The sequence below is a fragment of the Dermacentor variabilis genome, chromosome 7, assembly GCF_050947875.1.
Source record: "Dermacentor variabilis isolate Ectoservices chromosome 7, ASM5094787v1, whole genome shotgun sequence".
NCBI lineage: Eukaryota > Metazoa > Arthropoda > Arachnida > Ixodida > Ixodidae > Dermacentor > Dermacentor variabilis.
The window spans coordinates 228,141-244,636 of record NC_134574.1 but is presented as its reverse complement, the minus strand read 5'-3'; the positions used below and the strand labels follow the sequence as shown (position 1 = coordinate 244,636).

General features: G+C 47.7%; 1 protein-coding gene across 4 annotated transcripts in view; it reads left to right on the top strand.

Annotated features, from left to right (window-relative positions):
- Nucleotides 1-16,496, top strand: part of Asator (tau-tubulin kinase asator) — a 453,953-nt gene that overhangs the window by 327,439 nt on the left and 110,018 nt on the right. For all 4 annotated transcript variants that reach the window (XM_075698148.1, XM_075698147.1, XM_075698146.1 and 1 more), the window contains exon 3: nt 3,047-3,194. In XM_075698148.1, coding sequence (XP_075554263.1) covers nt 3,047-3,194 — 148 coding nt within the window. The remainder of the gene's footprint in view (nt 1-3,046; nt 3,195-16,496) is intronic.

Genomic DNA, 16,496 nt, shown 5'->3' with positions numbered 1-16,496 from the left:
GCGCTCTGCAATAATTGAGGTCATAAACTTGGATTCACACGGACAACAAAGTGCGACCTCTCGTCTTTTTTGTCCATGTGAATCCAGCCTTATGACCTCAATCAATGCTGTCATACGATTGTGTAATTGCGGAGGGTTTGCCATTAGGGCCGCAGGATAGGGAAGGCGTCAAGCGCTAAAGGCATTCGTGCATGAGCTTTCTATCAAACAACGCAGCACCTGGTGTAGGAACGATTGTGTGCCGCTGACTGGCATCAGCGTTGAAACTTGTACATAGGGATGAGAAATGGGCAGCCGAGCATTCCTCAACTTCTTGAACGTCTACTCCGCTAGAGCCGACCAGGCGAAAACTCTCTCCACGTTTACCAGAGCGCTCACCGATACACCGCCAGAACTGCAGCGGCCGGTCGGAGGCGCTCTTTTCCAAGGACACACCAGATGAGTCGCGATACCGTTTATAAAGGTGTTTGCAGAGAGGCCGAAACTCTCCTCTCCGTACAGTAAGCACAGGATCTGTAGATTTGGGTTCAGTGCGATTTTTATGCTTTAGCGCAGTAATAAGTTCTAACGAGAACCAGTGGCGATATTTACAGCGTTTGGGTCTCCACTGGGGAATGTATTTGCGCATACTGCTCAACGCAAGGTCGGTAAACAAATCCACTTCGTCATTAACACTAGTTTTGTCTGTAAGCAGCGAACAACTTATAGTGGACAAGAAATCATATAAGCCAACATAGTCAGCGCGCCTGAAAACAAAGCGAGAGCATTCATTTATGCCAGTGGAGGAACTCTGGCTAAGGGCTGACACAGAGGCAGTTTATCTTTAGTGACGGATAACGCACAGAGAGACGCACAGAGACATCTGTGACCTGAGAATTTGGGAGGAGAAGGTTTAGGACGTGTCCACAGGAATTGGCGATCAAGTTACGCTGCTAGAGGCAACAGAAAGTCCTACAACAGGCTGCTGTTTTTCTCTATGTAATGATTGTAATGAGAATAGCTAAGCGTGCTCCAGTCAACTCCAGTTGTATTAGTATCACCAAGAAGTGTTACTCTATGCTTGCTGTGAGAATATACTACACTTTGAATAGGACGGATGGCCTCATCAAACAGAAGAGGGGAAATATGTGGCCCTAAATAGAAAGATCCAATTAACAATATTAGTCTCATTAGGCCAGGCTGACTTGTAGCCTAATCGGTTCTTGCATACTTTCTATGTCGTTGCGCCGACCAAATATCAGTGAATAGCCAACAGCAATATGTACCCCACCACCTTTTAGTTTAGATCCACTAAAAACCCAGTCGTGGCGGAAGACGTCATAGTGCGGTAGAAAGAAATCTGAAGAGGAAGTTCTACGTCAGAGCCAAGTCTCAGAAATAACAAAATTAGGAACAGACGAAATTGCAATGTAGCAAAAGCCAGGTAGCTTGGTGCGAAGTCGATGAGCGTTTTGACAAGTGATGCCCAAATTGCACGTCACTTTGATTCTTGGTGTCGGAAGCATGAATCATATCGTCAAGTAGCGCCCCACGGAACGGCTTGAACATTGAGCTCAGCTGGCTTCGTAATCGACGGCCACATAAAACGAAGAATACGAATGATGTATTCTTTTAAGTCCCCGATAGGGGAAGGCAGAAATATTCGAGACTCTTAAGCGCTTCGTCATGTCGGAAGAGGCTGTTTCTGTGCTCAACTGAGACACAAGAATAGCCATAGGTCGTTGCGACCGTTCAGCTATCGATAAGCCTGCAGGGCTCCAACCGAGGCAGGGCTCTTGCTTTTTGTTTAGCCTCGGGAGCTTCTTTCAGCGGAGCAAGCTACATCACGCGCGAAAACGGCAGTTCGTTGTTCAGCTGTGCGTTGAAATATGGGTACGTCAGGCCACACGCGGCAGCAGTAGCAGTAATAGTAAAGGTAGAAGACCTTACGTAGTCGACAGGCTTCGTCCAAGGCGTAGAAATTGCTCATCGCACAGGCAACGAACGTCCGCTCGAAGGGAGGCGAGTACTTCGGTGTGTTGGTCCACGCCACGGGTACGAAGCCGTTCGTACTGCTCTCGTAGTTGGGAAACTTGGCTCAAGAACGAGACTCCTTCTTGCGCGTCGAGAAGGCGGCGAAGCAGACCGGCCATGCCGCCACCGAGGTCATGCAGTGGGGCAGAAGAAGTGGGAACCGGCTTGGGAAGAGGAAAACTGCGGGGAGCAAGCCGCCAGGCCGTTGTCGCTAGGCCTAACACCCTGATGTGTTAAGTTACACAAGTCGCAGCGAAAGGAGAGTGATCGGGACATGGAAAGCTCCACTTGGTCGTCTGGCCAGGTTACACACTTTGCATGTACACACTTTAGAGCGCAGCCCGTTCCTGGGTTTAGCGTCAGTGTCCCTGGGCGCGCCAACGCGGTCGTGCCTCTGTCGGCGTACGTCGTCGCCTTCTTCCACAGCTGGCTCCGACGGCGCCCACCATACCAGACTTCCCTTCCTCTTCGAAGGCGCTGGCCCACTGCTAACCGGTGCGGTGATTTCCGTCTGAAATTCTTTGTCTCGGTCTACCGCGAAATTAACCCACGTATCGAGCTGCGCTCAAATTTTGCATGAAGAAGTATCGTAATCGTCGGACACTTTTTTCACACCGTTCAAAGCGAAAGAACAGCTGTATTCAAAATATCAGAGCACGAATAGGGCAAGCATGTGTCCTCACTGGGCGCCAAGCTGCGGGAATAATAATAATAATAATAATAATAATAATAATAATAATAATAATAATAATAATAATAATAATAATTGGAGCGTACAGTCTTCCCAGGAGCGCACAAGGCGCACGGAATGGAAAGCACCTTATTCAATCTGTATGGGTGACCATGGCGTTCTCCTGTTGTGCACAACGAGGCGGTGGCGGGCTTCCACAGTGGCGGCCATTTGCTGATAGGTTACTGCCGAGTCTGCCTTGAGATCACCTTTCCATTCGCAGTAAAAATGACACGAGGTGGTCTGAGCATTGAGCCATTCATTAATTACTGTTTGTACGTTAAAATCGTTAAATTCACGCAGGTGAAGAAGATCGGCGGTGGTGGTTTCGGCGAGATCTACGAAGGCCTAGACTTGGTGTCCAAGGAACTGGTGGCACTCAAGCTCGAATCAGCCAAGCAAGCCAAGCAGGTCCTCAAGATGGAGGTGGCGGTGCTCAAGAAGTTACAGGGTATATTTTCCTTCCCATGGGATTTTCAATTAGAGTCTGATACTTTCAGTGAATTGTACGTTTTTTTCCTAACGTCCTTATCGCGCCTATTTAACATACAAGCGCCAGCTGTGGCTATGGCAACATTTTAGTGGCCCACTTACAAAACAGGCCTGTAAATACCCTTTTTTTATGTTGGAACCTTAATTAGATTGTCAGAGCCTAGCAATGCCATTTTCTGTAATTTGTCCTAGCCTCATATTGTTTTTAATGTTAGAACACACTCGGGAAATTGGCTAAAGGAAGCCGATTATCACCACAAACACTTGATCGCTGTAAAGGCTGTTATTAACAACCTTCTAGCCGCTTGGGAAGCGGGCTCAAACGTGTGCTCAAAATGCTATACTCAACAATACGCTTCAAGGCGCATGCGCTTGCTTCAAGTTTTCAGTCGACATCTTAGAGAAACTTGAATGCTGGGGCGCAACTCTGATCCGTAATGTGGGGCTCATTTTAGGCGTGCACGGAAGGCTCACAACCATCCCAATAGTCCAGTCGTTGGCGAAATCAGTTCTGAACTTGAATGTGTCTCGGACAAATATCCCGGGCATTGGAAATACTGAGTGGCGAAAATTTTTGCAGACACCCGCACGCTGCGATATACGCGCCGCTAGCTTCGCTGTGTGCGTGTGTGCGCGCGTGCGTGCGTGTGTGTCGAGCACTCCTTTCCTGCACAGAAACTAATACTCAGTGAAGAAAGGCACATGAATCTTGAAATGATGCTTGTTGGCCGCATGCTGTTGCAGCTTTTGCCCTGGTGCCTTTTCACACTAGATTACAAATAAATATTTAAACTCTGCAGCTTTCTATAAAATATAAAATGTATTGATACAAGGCAGAAACATAGTTAAACAATGCGCGCAGGTTCGTGCGCCCCCCTCAAGAGGACGACGGCGTATTAGAAGAAAAGACGAAATAATGGCAAGGGTTTTTGCCGCACGCACTCGCATCGCAGGTGGCCGTTGTCGGCGTCTACAAGAAGAAGATGAGGTGACGCGACGCTCGAGAGAGAAGAAAAGGCCTTCCTGATCTCCCGTTTAGAACGCGGCAGTGCTTTTCATTTACCCCCAGGGCACAAGTTAGCCCACAATAAATAGTTGTATCTGGACTCCCTTAACTGTCCCTTACAATTCTGGTGGAGGTGCGGCGTAATGATTTTCAGCACAATTCGAGTTGGAGAAAGCAGCCCGGAGCCACGCCATCTCAGACCCAACGAGCTTTATGCCTGTCCACCAGCGCACGAGCCGTCGCCTACGTGGTGAGCCGCCTGAATTTCCTCTTTTGCCGGAGCAGACTATAATAGCAGCAGCGGACAATACTGAAATGACATCCGAGACAGCCTGAACCCGCATCGTGGTTGATCAGCCGCGAACGCCCGAGCCTTTTCACGGCGACACATTCGAAGACGCCGAGGACTGGTTGGAAGGCTTCGAGCGCGTCGCTGACTACAATGGATGGGACGAAAACCGAAAGCTCCGCAACGTTTACTTCGCGTTGCAAGACTGTGCGCGAACGTGGTTTGAAAACCACGAAGCTGTCCTCCGGTCGTGGGATGACTTCCGACGGGAGCTGTTGGCCACGTATCCGAGCCCGCCGGGAAAGAGCTGAAGCCGCTTTGCAAGCTAGAAGCCAGAGAAACAACGAAAGCGTCGCAATGTATCTCGAAGATATGTCCAGCTTACTCCGCCGGGCCAACCCGAGCATGAGCAAGGACAAGAAGCTTCGGCACCTGATGCGTGGTGTGAAGCAGGAGGTTTTGCTGGTTTGGTTCGCAGCCCTCCACGCATCGTTGCCGAATTCCGCTCCGAGGCGACAACTATCGAAAGGACACTTCAACAGCGTGCGAGACTCTACAACCGCGATATGAACATCGCCTCTATGGATACAATGTCGGCAATGTGCGGGAACAGCGTCGAGGTCTTACGAGAACTCATAAGATCTGTGGTTCTAGAAGAGCTCCAGAGGCAACAGCTGAACAACGGCCCCACAGCGGTTTCTTCGTTAGGAGCAGTGGTTCGCGAAGAAGTGAGACAAGCAGTCCGCGAACAGCACCCTCCAGCACATCCGCAAGCGTCGTCACCGGTACGGCCGATGGTGTCGTATGCAGAGGTACTCAGAGGATCTCCAGGACATACTTTAGTCGCGGCAACTGCGCATGTACCCAAACCTCGGTTCTTGCCGTCTCCGCCGGAGACAAGATTCCGGCAGGTTGACGTATGGCGCACTCCTGATAGAATCCCGCTGTGCTACCATTGCGGCGAAGCTGGTCATCTCCACGGGATGTGCGAATACCGCATAGCGGGACTTCGGGGGTTTTCCGTAAACGCTCCTTGTCCAAGAAACGGTGAACGCCCTTTCGAAATTCAGGAGTAGTTGCCAACGCGCCAAAGCCCGCAGACTTCACAGCAACACCAACCTCGGTCAACAGTGCCGCTGAGGTATCTATCCCCGAGCCCGCGTCTACCCTCAAGCTCCCCAAGGCGACGCCCCCAAAGCCCACGTCGGGAAAACTAATACCGGCGACCTGTGGAGGTGAGATCGCTGTCGACGCAAGAATGGAGCGCTGATTCTGGAATATAACGACGGACGCGAGAGCAGTTGCGAAAAGAGTGACGTAGCTTCCGATTTATGTGTGTTTATAGACTGCTGCGAAATTACTGCTTTAGTAGACACAGGCGCAGACCATTCCGTTATGAGTAAAGTACTTGCCAGAAGACTGAAAAAAAGTGCTGACTCCTTGGAGAGGACCACGAATTCGAACCGCCGGTGGACACCTTATCAACCCGGTGGGCAGGTGCACTTCTAGAATCGGAATACGCGGCTTTACATACGTCGCCAGTTTCATTGTCCTATCAGAATGCTCAAGGGGTTTAATTATTGGAATAGACTTTTTGCAGGCGAACGGTGCAGTTATCAACTTGCAGGAATCCTGTGTGTCGTTTCAACGAAGCACGCCATCGCGACGTTCGAGTGTGACGAACCATTCGATGCGCTTCAGATTATAGACGACGACGTCACGATACCCCCAAGATCCAGCATAGCTGTCGCCGTAAGAAGCACCGTATTCAGCGACTATGAAGGAATAGCAGACAGTAACACTGGGCTCGTACACGAAAAAGGGATTTGTAGGGCAAGGGGTCTTGTTCGGCTGCGTGACGGGTGTTCATATGTCTTGCTGACTAATTTTGGAAATGAAGTCCAGCATGTTGCGAAGGGAACCGGCATTGCCCGCCTTAGCGATTACGAAGAGATTACGGATTTGAGCCCTTCCGATGCTGCACTACTGGAGTCTGACAACGTAGACTCCATACTCGCATCCGTCAACATCGAAGCAGCACTATCACTGAGCCAGAAGCAGCAAATAGAGAACCTTGTACGAGAATTCGCCTCCTGTTTCTCAACGACATCGAAAGTCCAGAGAACATCCATCGCCAAACACCGTATCATTGTCGACGAAGCTGTGAGGCCTATTGCCAGCATTCCTACCGAGTGTCACCGAAGGAGAGAGCGATCATCAGCAAACAAGTCGAAGAAATGCTTATAGACGACGTAATTCAACCATCGACGAGCCCGTGGGCTTCGCCTGTGGTGCTGGTAAAGAAAAAGGATGAGACCTTGCGCTTGTGCGTCGATTAGCGGAAGCTAAACGTCGTCACAAAGCGGGATGTCTATCCACTTCCGAGGATCAATGACACCCTCGATAGACTACGGGATGCGAAATTCTTTTCCTCTCTCGACCTCAAAAGCGGATACTGGCAAATAGAACTGGACGAACGGGATCGTGAGAAGACAGCATTCGTCACACCAGACGGACTATACGAATTCAAGGTACTTCCGTTCGGCCTCTGTTCCGCACCTGCCGCCTTTCAGCGGATGATGGACACTGTGCTCTCCGAGTTAAAGTGGCAGTGCTGTCTGATTTATTTTGACGATGTCGTGATTTTTCCTACCACCTTTGCTCAGCATGTGGAACGACTAAGGACTGTGCTCAAAGCTATTACTTCAGCAGGGCTGACGATAAAGCCACAAAAATGGCACCTCGGCTTCCATGAGCTACTTTTCCTCGGCCATGTGATTAGCTCCGAAGGCATCCGTCCTGACCCTGAAAAGACCGCAGCAGTAGAAAAGGTTCCTGGACCAACTGATAAAAAGGCCGTTAGGCGATTCCAAGGACTTTGTGCCTACTACAGGCGTTTCGTCAAAAATTTTTCAAAGATTGCCGAACCGTTAACGCGATTAACGAAAGAAGATATGCCTTTCGTATGGCACAGTGAACAAGAAGATGCATTCAATGACCTGCGACGGCGGCTTCAAAACCACCCGGTCCTTGCGCACTTTGATGAGGAAGCGGAAACAGACATCCACACAGGCGCCAGCAATTTAGGACTCGGTTCCGTCCTCGTTCAATGGCAAAACGGAGAGGAAACAGTGATTGCATACGCTAGCCGCACTCTTTCGAGGGCTGAAACCAACTATTCAGCCACAGAAAAAGAATGCCTCCCAGTAATATGGGCCATAGAAAAATTCGGACCCTACTTATACGGTAGACCGTTCCGAGCAATCAGCGACCATCACTCATTGTGCTGGCTTGCAAACCTGAAAGATCATTCTGGACGACATGCCAGATGGAGTCTGAGGCTGCAGGAATACGACATATCGGTCGTGTACAAGTCAGGTCGCAAGCACAGTGACGCTGATTGTTTATCACGTGCGCCGGTCGAATCTGCTCCCGTGAAAGATGGACACGAATTTCCGTTTCTTGGAGCCGTAACCACATCTGAAGTGGCCAAACACCAGCAGTCTGACGCCGTGTTGCTTCTACTCATCAGGCACCTCGAGGGACACCCCGTCCGTGTTCCGGGAGTTTTCTGCCGGGGATTGTCATCGTATGTGATGAAAAATGGCGTCCTGTACAAAAGAAATTTTGAGCACAGCACAGGGAAATTTCTACTCGTCGTTCGTTCAGCTTTGCGATCGGAACTCTTAGAAGCCTGTCATGATGACCCATCTGCAGGACACCTAGGAGTGAGCAGAACGCTCGCCCGAATTCATGCTAAGTACTGCTGGCCAGAACTATTGAATTCAGTACAGCATTATGTACGAACATGTCGGGATTGCCAAAGACGCAAAACGCCTCCATTAAAACCCGCAGGCGTCCTTCAGCCAATAGAACCCCCAGGATCCCCGTTCGAACAAGTAGGAATAGACTTTCTTGGTCCCTTTCCGACATCGTCAACAGGGAAACGATGGATTGTAGAAGCGACGGATTACCTAACCCGCTATGCCGAGACATCCTCTCTAATCAGTGCAACGGCCATTGAAGTGGCTGGATTCTTTGTCACCAAGATAGTATTACGACACGGTGCCCGTGCAATTATTATCACGGACCGAGGAAGTTCGTTCACAGCCGATATGACGCAATCCATCATGAATCTGACTCCTACCAGCCATAGGAAAACAACTGCCTATCACCCTCAAACAAATGGGCTAACTGAGCGATTGAACAGAACGCTGACCGATATGTTGTCAATTTACGTAGACTTAGAGCACCGTACATGGAACAATATCCTACCCTATCCGACATTCGCCTACAATACCGCATTGCAAGAGACCACTCAAGTAGCGCCATTCCAACTTGTTTTTGGAGGAACAGTTACCACACCCTTGGATGCAATGCTGCCTGTCAGCGACGGTACACAACAGAACCCTGACATCAGTGACTTTACACAGAGGGCCGAGAATCACGTCAGCTGGCGTGACATCGCATTCAACAAAGGCAGCGCATCGACGCGGACCCATACAACCTGCGGCGAAGGGAAGTCGAGTATGCATTAGGCGACAGAGTATGGGTGTGGACTCCCGTGCGGACGCGCAGCCTGGCCGAAAAGCTTTTGTGCCGTTATTTCGGCCCTTACCGAGTAGTTCGCCGAACGTAGTTCCTGAACTACGAAGTTACGCCAGAAGGACAAGTGAGCTCATCACGATGCCGGCGTCGCACAGAAACTGTCCATGTGGTCAAACTGAAGCCATATTATGACAGGCAGTGAATATATGACCAAACATCTATTCTGTGCCATATACCACTTAAGTATGGACAGCAGCTTGTGAACAATGTCATCGCTTGACGCATCGGGACGATGCGTTTTGAAGGGGGGGATAACGATACAAGGGAGAAACATAGTTAAACAGCGCGTGCAGGTTCGTGCGCCCCCTTCAAGAGGACAACGGCTTATTGGAAGAAAAGACGAAATAATGGCACGTGTTTTCGCCGCACGCACTCGCATCGCATGTGGCCGTTGTCGGCGTCTACAAGAAGAAGATGAGGTGACGCGACGCTCGAGAGAGAAGGAGAAGGCCTGCCTGATCTCCCGTTTAGAACGCGGCAGTGCTTTTTATTTAACCCCAGGGCACAAGTTAGCCCACAATAAATAGTTGTATCTGGACTCCCTTAACTGTCCGTTACAATATATATATCAAAAAAAATTTACAATACATGAGTTTAGCCGGGCCTGTTTCTTAGAAAATCGTGATGTATCCTGAGATGCAAAACGGAAGTTTTGCTAATTGAGCAAATACATGCTTAAATGACAGCTGTATGACGCCTATGTGTGCTTTAAGTTACAGATTTGGCGCCTCTTCCAGGCGCCTAAAAAGAGCAATCTTTAGCGCCTGGTCATCCAGAAATTTCCAGCGGTGAACGGACGGACGGACGGAAAAAACTTTAATGGGAAAAGGACCTGCGAGGTTGCCAGCCCGGGCTCAGGCTACCCGGGCATTATGTGCGGTGAGGCATAGCCTTCCCACTGGTGGCGGGGCCCGGTGGATAGCCCATAGTTGGTCGTTTGGTTCCGAGCTAGTCTGAGCGCTTAGCCAATATTTCGTCTAACCTTTGCGACGTCACGTCCGGTGTCCCCCAAAGCAGTCTGCTAGGTCCATTACTTCTTTAATATACATCAACGCCTTGCCAGCTAACCTTTCATCCTTACCTTGTTTGCTGACGACTGCGTCATCTACCGGAGTATTAAATGTTTGGACGATCATCGCACTCTCTCAAATGACCTTGAACTAACCTATAGGTGGTGCGTAACTTGGAAAATGCCCCTTGACGTCTCCAAATGCCAGTTAATCTCGTTTAGTCGAAAGCGCACAAACTCGTTATCGTCATCACCAGCCGGGTTACGCCCATTGCAAGGCAAAGGCCTCTCCCATACTTCTCCAACTACCGCGGTCATGCACTAATTGCGGCCATGTTTTCGCTGCAAACTTCTTAATCCAATCCACCCACCTAACTTTGTGCCGTCCCCTGCTACGCTTCCCTTCCCTTGGAATCCAGTCCGTAAGCCTTAATGACCATCGGTTATCTTCCCTCCTCATTACATGTCCTGCCCATGCCCATTTCTTTTTCTTGATATCAAATGAGATGTCATTATTTCGCGTTTGTTCGCTCACCCAATCTGCTCTTTTCTTATCACTTAACGTTACACCTATCATTCTTCTTTCCATAGCTCATTGCGTCGTCCTCAATTTAAGTAGAACCCTTTTCGCAAGCCTCCAGGTTCGTGCCCCGTACGGGAGTACTTGTAAGACAGAGCTGTTATACACTTTTCTCTTGAGGGATAATGGCAACCTGCTGTTCATAATCTGAGAATGCCTGCCAAATACACCCCAGCCCATTCTTATTCTTCTGATAATTTCAGTCTCATGATCCGGATCCGCGGTCACTACCTGCCCTAAGTAGATGCATTCCGTTACCACTTCCAGTGCCTCGCTACCGATTGTAAATTGCTGTTTTCTACCGAGACTGTGAAACATTACTTTAGTTGTCTGCAGATTAATTTTTAGACCCACACTTCTGCTTTGCCTCTCCAGGTCAGTGAGCATACATTGAAATTGGTCCCCTGAGTTACTAAGCAGTTGAGTTGACGTGCAGCGGTGGCGTAGAGGTAAAACACGCGTCTCGCGTGCAAGAGGTCCGTGGTTCGAGTCCCGGTACCGCGCAATATTCTACGAGATTAAAAAAAATCCGCGTGTTGATAAAATTGCATAAACAAGCCTGGAGTGTGGCCTGATCCCGGTGACCAGAACCGGTAACGCACTCCCTCGCCACCATGGTGCAGTACTTGGCCACAACCTCCTATATGAAAGCTTCTATGAAGACGTGGAATCGGCGATGGGTAAAGTCAAAACAAAATACACTATACTGATGGACGACTTCAATGCCAAAGTAGGCAAGAAGCAGGCTGGAGACAAGGCAGTGCGAGAATATGGCATAGGCACAAGGAATAGCAGGGGAGAGTTATTAGTAGAGTTTGCGGAACAGAATAATATGCGGATAATGAATACCTTCTTCCGCAAGTGAGATAGCCGAAAGTGGACGTGGAGGAGCCCGAACGGCGAAACTAGAAATGAAATAGACTTCATACTCTGCGCTAACCCTGGCATCATACAATATGTGGACGTGCTCAGCAAGGTGCGCTGCAGTGACCATGGGAGGGTAGGAACTCGAATTAGCCTAGACCTGAGGAGAGAACGGAAGCAGCTGGTACATAAGAAGTCAATCAATGATTTAGCGCTAAGAGGGAAAATAGAGGAATTCCAGATCAAGCTACAGAACCGGTATTCGGCTTTAACTCAGGAAGAGGACCTTAGTGTTGATGCAATGAACGACAATCTTGTAGGCATCATTAAGGAGTGTGCAATAGAAGTCGGAGGTAACTCCGTTAGACAGGATACCAGTAAGCTATCGCAGGAGACGAAAGATCTGACCAAGAAACGCAATGTATCAAAGCCTCTAACCCTCTAGCTAGAATAGAACTTGCAGAACTTTCGAAGTTAATCAACAAGCGTAAGACAGCTGACACAAGGAAGTATAATATGGATAGAATTGAGCATGCTCACAGGAACGGAGGAAGCCTAAAAGCAGTGAAGAATAAACTAGGAATTGGCAAGAATCGGATGTATGCGTTAAGAGACAAAGCCGACAATATCATTACTAATATGGATTGGATAGTTCACGTGGCTGAGGAGTTCCATAGAGATTTATACAGTACCAGTGGCACCCACGACGATAATGGAAGAGAGGATAGTCTAGAGGAATTCGAGATCCCGCAGGTAACGCAGGAAGAAGTAAAGAAAGCCTTGAGAGCGATGCAAAGGGGGAAGGCAGCTGGGGAGGATCAGGTAACAGCAGATTTGTTCAAGGATGGTGGGCAGATTGTTCTAGAGAAACTGGCCACACTGTATACGCAATGCCTCATGACTTCGAGCGTACCCGAATCTCAGAAAAACGCTAACATATTCCTAATGCATAAGAAAGGGGACGCCAAGGACTTGAAAATTTATACATCGATCAGTTTACTGTCCGTTGCCTACAAAGTATTTACTAAGGTAATTGCAAATAGAATCAGGAACACCTTAGACTTCCGTCAACCAAAGGACCAGGCAGGATTCCGTAAAGGCTACTCAACAATAGACCATATTCACACTATCAATCAGGTGATAGAAAAATGTGCGGAATATAACCAACCTTTATATATAGCTTTCATTGATTACGAGATAGCGTTTGATTTAGTCGAAACCTCAGCAGTCATGGAGGCATTGCGGAATCAGGGTGTAGACGAACCGTATGTAAAAATACTGAAAGAGATATATGGCGGCTCCACAGCCACCGTAGTCCTCCTAAAGAAAGCAACAAAATCCCAATAAAGAAAGGCGTCAGGCAGGGAGATACGATCTCTCCAATGCTATTCTCAGCGTGTTGACAGGAGGTATTCAGAGACCGGGATTGGGAAGTATTGTGGATAAGAATTAATGGAGAATACCTTAGTAACTTGCGCTTCGCTGATGATACTGCCTTGCTTAGTAACTCAGGGGACCAACTGCAATGCATGCTCACTGACCTGGAGAGGCAAAACCGAAGGGTGGGTCTAAAAATTAATCTGCAGAAAACTAAAGTAATGTTTAACAGTCTAGGAAGAGAATAGCAGTTTGCAATAGGTAATAACGCACTGGAAGTGGTAAGGGAAGACATCTACTTAGGACACGTAGTGACTGCGGATCCGGATCATAAAACTGAAATAATCAGAAGAAAGAGAATGGGCTGGGGTGCGTTTGGCAGGCATTCTCAGATCATGAACAGCGGTTTGCCATTATCCCTCAAGAGAAAGGTTTATAACAGCTGTGTCTTACCAGTACTCACGTACGGGGCAGAAACCTGGAGGCTTACGAAAAGGGTTCTACTTAAATTGAGGACGAGGCAATGAGCTATGGAAAGAAGAATGATAGGTGTAACGTCAAGTGATAAGAAAAGAGCAGATTGGGTGAGGGAACAAACGCGACTTAATGATATCTTAGTTGAAATCAAGAAAAGAAAATGAATATGGGCAGGACACGTAATGAGGAGGGAGTATAACCGATGGTCATTAAGAGTTACGGAATGGATTCAAAAGGGAAGGGAAGCGTAGCAGAGGACGGCAGAAAGTTGGGGGGGCGGATGAGATTAAGAAGTTTGCAGGGACAACATCGCCACCATAAGTACAGGACCGGGGTAGTTGGAGAAGTATGGGAGAGGCCTTTGCCCTGCAATGGGCATGACCAGGCTGATGGTGATGATGATGTTACTAAGCAAGGCAATATCATCAGCGAATCGCAAGTTACGAAAGTATTCTCCATTAACTTTTATCCTCAATTCTTCCCAATCCACGTCTCTGAATAGATCCTGTAAACGCGCTGTGAATAGCATTGGAGAGATTGTATCTCCCTGCCTGACGCCTTTCTTCTGTGGGATTTTTTTGCTTATGGAGAACTATGGTGGCTGCGGAGCCGCTATAGATATCTTTCAGTATTTTTACATACGGCTCGTCTAAACCCTGATTCCGTAATGCCTCCAATACTGCTGAGGTTTCGACTGAATCAAACGCTTTCTCGTGGTCAATGACATATATATATAAGGTTTGATTATATTCCGCACATTCCTCTATCACCTGATTCATAGTGTGAATATGGTGTATTGTTGTGTAGCCTTTACGGAATCCGAACTGGTCCTTTGGTTGACAGAAATCTAAAGTGTTCCTGATTGTATTTGCGATTGCGTTAGTAAATACTTTCTTGGCAACGGACCATAAGCTGATCTGTCTATAATTGTTCAAGTCTTTGGCGTCCCTTTTCTTATTGATTAGGATTATGTTATCGTTCTCCCAGGATTCCTGTAGGCTCGAAGTCATGAGGCATTGCGTATACAGGGTGCCCAGCTTTTTCTAGAACAATTTGCCCACCATCCTTCAACAAATATGCTGTCACCTGATATTCTCCAGCTGCCTTCCCTCTATGCATAGCTCCCAAGGCTTTTGTTACTTCTTCCAGCGTCACTTGTGGGATTGCAAATTCCCCTAAATTATTCTCTCTCCTATTATCGTCGTGGGTGCCACTGGCACTGTACAAATCTCTGTGGAACTCCTCAGCCACTTGAACTAGTTCATCCATATTAGTCATGATATTGCCTGTTTTGTCTCTTAACACATACTGATTCTTACCTATTCCTACTTTCTTCTTGACTCACTCTCACTTCACTTCCCTCAATCTTCTTCACTCTCAGGAACATGCTCTCAGGAACATTTTCCTGAGAGCATGTTCAATTCTATCCATATTATACTTCCTTATGTCAACTGTCTTACGCTTGTTGATTATCTTGGGAAGTTCTGCCAGCTCTATTCTAGCTGTAGGGTTAGAGGCTTTGTCACATTGGCGTCTCTTCATCGGATCTTTTGTCTCCTGCGATAGCTTACTGGCAACCTGTCTAACGGAGTTACCACCGACTTCTATTGCACACTCCTTAATGATGCCTATAAGATGGTCTTTCATATCTTCAACACTAAGGTCCTCTTCCAGAGTTACAGCCGAATACCTGTTCTGTAGTTTGATACGGAATTCCTCTATTTTTCTCTATTTTCCCTCTTGAGGCCACCTCCTATACAACCTCCTATACGGTCTACATCCAGCCTACTACTCCGGTCGAACCCACTGGGCCCTCCAGGCCGGGCTGCTCTGATGCTGCTTGTACGACCCCCTACCTTTCTCCCTCCTACCCTCTCTTTATTGTAATCCCATCCCCTCCACCCTGCTGGCCCTGAGCCGTGCTCCGGCATGGGTTGCAGAAGACAGTGCCAGCCTTTCCTCTTTTCCCACAAGAACCACTTCTTTTCTTATGTACCAGTTTCTTCCGTTCCCTCATCAAGTCTAGCCTAATTCGAGTTCTTACCATCCTATGTTCACTGCAGCGCATTTTGCCGAGCACGTCCAAATCTTGTCTGATGCCAGGCACTAACCTATATATGGTGCGTAGCTTGAATGATGTCCTTTAACGTGTCCAAATGCCAGTTAATCGCGTTTAATCGAAAGCGGACTAACTCAGTGTTCCATTATTCGAATAATCATACCGTTGTTTCGGCTGCTCCATCGTACAAATATCTCGGCGTTTATCTTTCATCGGATTTATCCTGGACAACGCATGTAGCAACTGTCCCAACCAAAACTTCTCAATCTCTACGCTACCTGTATAGAAACTTGCGTAGCGCGCCTTGTAATGTACGAAAACTCGCATATCTTATTTATGTTCGCCCACAACTAGAATAGGCTTCATCCATGGTCACCATATCCAGACTAGCTAATCCGTATGTTTGAAGCTGTTCAGAATAGTGCAGCCAGATTCATCTCTGGCAACTACAACTATCATTGGAGCATTACCCAAATAAAACAAGACCTTGCATTTCAGTCATTACAAGGTCGCCGCGTCATTGCTCTTTTATGTCTGTTTCACAGGCACATTTATCGTAATTAGTTTTACTGTTTGCCGCTTCAAGCTCCTGTGCGCACATCTCGGCGCATTCCCAACGCACTTAGTTTCATGCGCATTCATGGTCAAACGCAGGCATTTAACTCATCACCAATACCAACAGCTATTGCACATTGGAACAGTCTCCCGGATGACACTGCATCCATCTCCAATCATGAAACATTGCGTGATAACTGAATTCTTTGGGTATTAGTATTGTAATACGATGTTGCACTTTGCTATTTTTGTCATGTAATTATTGTTGCCCTCCTTACTCAATGCCCTTCAATTAGCCTGTAAGGTAATGTCAATAAATAAATAAATAAATAAATAAATAAATAAATAAATAAATAATGCCTTCCATAAACGCGCAAATGTGTCTATCTGATGTCAGACACATTTCGTACTTGTGTTCTCTTTCGGGTCATCTCGTC